At 36.9% G+C, this 2,542-nt stretch overlaps 1 protein-coding gene across 1 annotated transcript; it reads left to right on the forward strand.

Moving 5' to 3' along the window:
* The first annotated feature begins 385 nt into the window (after positions 1-385).
* On the forward strand, positions 386-1,671 carry LOC124098944 (protein phosphatase inhibitor 2-like). Its single transcript, XM_046453895.2, has one exon. The coding sequence runs from the start codon at positions 401-403 to the stop codon at positions 1,013-1,015; it is 615 nt and encodes a 204-aa protein (XP_046309851.1). The 5' UTR covers positions 386-400; the 3' UTR covers positions 1,016-1,671.
* The last annotated feature ends 871 nt before the right edge of the window (positions 1,672-2,542 follow it).

The raw sequence follows: 2,542 nt of genomic DNA on the forward strand, positions 1-2,542 counted from the left end.
ATGTCCAAATAAATAAATAAAGCCAGATGGTTGCATTTTCCTATAATCCCAGTGGCTCGGGAGGCTGAGGCAGCACGATTGCAAATTCAAAGCCAGCCTCACCAACTTAGTGAGACCCTGCCTCCAAATAAAAAAAAATAAGAGTAGGCCGGCCTCTCTTCGCGGTAGGTAGGTAAAGTGCCAGCGGCGGAGAGTCACCAGCCTCGCGGCGTTGGCTGGGTCGTTGGGGTCGTTGTGTCTTGACAGCGACGCTGGTAGTCTTTTCTGCGATAGCGGGAGCGGCCGCGTTAGCCCTAAACGGGCTTCGCGGCTGTCTGGCGAGTCTCTACTAGCGCCCGACCTTCTCTTCCCAGACCCTACGCCAGCAGCGACCCTGAGCCGACACCCGGAAAGACCGGTAATGGCGGCCTCCACGGCCTCGCACCAGCCCATCAAGGGGATCCTGAAGAACAAGATGTCTACGACTTCATCGGTGGTGCCCTCGGCCGAGCAGCCCCACCGGAGCGTTGAAGAGGAGCTGAGTAAAAAATCCCAGAAGTGGGATGAAATGAACATCTTGGCAACATATCATCCAGCAGACAAAGACTATGGTTTAATGAAAATAGATGAACCAAGCACTCCTTACCACAGTATGATAGGTGAGGATGAAGATGCATATAGTGATTCAGAAACCACTGAAGCTATGTCTCCAGATGTCTTAGCTAAGAAATTATCTGCTGCTGAAGGCTCAGAACCAAAGTATCAGTCTCGGGAACACGAAAGCAGTGGAGAGGAGGATAGTGAACTCACACCTGAAGAACAAGAAAAAAAGCGACAATTTGAAATGAAGAGGAAGCTTCACTACAATGAAGGACTGAATATTAAATTAGCTAGACAACTAATTTCAAAAGATCTACATGACGATGAAGATGAAGAAATGTTAGAGACTGCAGATGGAGAAAGCATGAATATTGAAGAATCAAATCAAGGATCTACTACAAATGACCAACAGCAAAACAAATCACAAAATTCATAGAAGAGATTTGTTCAACATTGCAGTTGTTTGTCAAATACAAACCCTTTTACTATAATACACTGCTTCTTGTTCTCCACAACTCATGACTTAAGTACCAAAATGCATACCAGTTATTATATATTGCCAAGAATTAAATGATAACCTTAGAGACTGATTAGACTGAAAATGCCTAATTAATGCATATATTCTTGTGCCTCGTACTTCACCACAAATACAGTGTAATGTCATCAGTCCTAAACTGCTTTAGTTTTGTAAGAACACTAGTTAATTTGTATAAGATATTGTAGAGCTTTTTATGCTTTAGAGGTTAAACAGCGTCTTTGGGGGGGGGGGAGGGTGACTAATTTATTTTCATCACTACTAGATGTGATACCTCTTATAAAAAGTTTGTTGGGTTTTTTGTTTATTTTTAACAAAAGTTGATTGGAACAAGAAGATATATAGGTTGATATATATTCAGGCTGAAAGATATTTTAACAGTTGTCTTCAACTTGATTTTTCTGTTTGAGAAAGTTTATAAGTATTATTGATGCATATTCTGGCCTACTCTCTTTAAAATTCCTGTTGAGTTTCTTTGTGTTTACAAGGAAAAGATTGAATTTTTTCTCCTCAGAACTAGCTTTTTTTGACAAATAAACTATCAGGTTAAACTTGCACTAATGTCTGCTCTAACTGCTTGTTTTGGTACACTAAGCAGACCAGATCAGTTTTTTTTTTTTTCCAATAAATATAATTACAGTCATCAGTATTCCCTTTACATATCTGTCTTAACTTTCTGCTTTCGTTTTCTCCTCCTTTCTACACACACACATACGATTGTAAGGATCACAGAGTTGCTACAATAATGACATTCTTATTTTGGCCATTAGTGTTTAATAGTTCTTCTGATAGATGAAGAAGATCAGTTGAGTAGCAACAATACTATAGGCAGGAAATAAAATTCAACTGCTCAGTTTCTACACCTCTCTTATTTATAGTGTGGTAATTAAATTGCTATTATTAGTTCATTTGACTTAATTAGACATTAGAAAACAATTGAGGCTTTTTTGCATGATGAGAGAATTGTATGTAACCAGTGATATAATTGTTCCTGAATGTACAGACAGAATTAAGCCTGAACATTTTTTATTTAAAAAATTTTAAATAGTTCCTGATTTAAGGGAATATGATAATGTATACTATGATAAATGTACTTTATTCTTCTAACACAGTAGGAATTATTTGGTTTTTGTTTGGTTCTGAAATGAAGTGCAGTTCTTGTGTATCTTGATTTAGTGATGGTTTCATTTCTAGTCAATTATTTATATCTTAATTTTTTGTTAGTACCAAAAGAATCCATTATCTGAATAGACTTTTAAAACAATTTCTGTATATTATATATATATATATATATATATATATATATATATATATGAAATGGCTTTTATTGAACAGCTTATCTTCCACTTGCAGGTTTATATCAGTATGTTGAAGTAAATAAAAAGTGGGAGGATTCTTTGCTGTTAGAAGAATGTGCTTATTATTTTG

The sequence above is a fragment of the Marmota monax genome, unplaced genomic scaffold, assembly GCF_021218885.2.
Source record: "Marmota monax isolate L192 unplaced genomic scaffold, Marmota_monax_Labrador192_F-V1.1 WCK01_AAM20220418_F8-fsc00316, whole genome shotgun sequence".
NCBI classification, from domain to species: Eukaryota; Metazoa; Chordata; class Mammalia; order Rodentia; family Sciuridae; genus Marmota; species Marmota monax.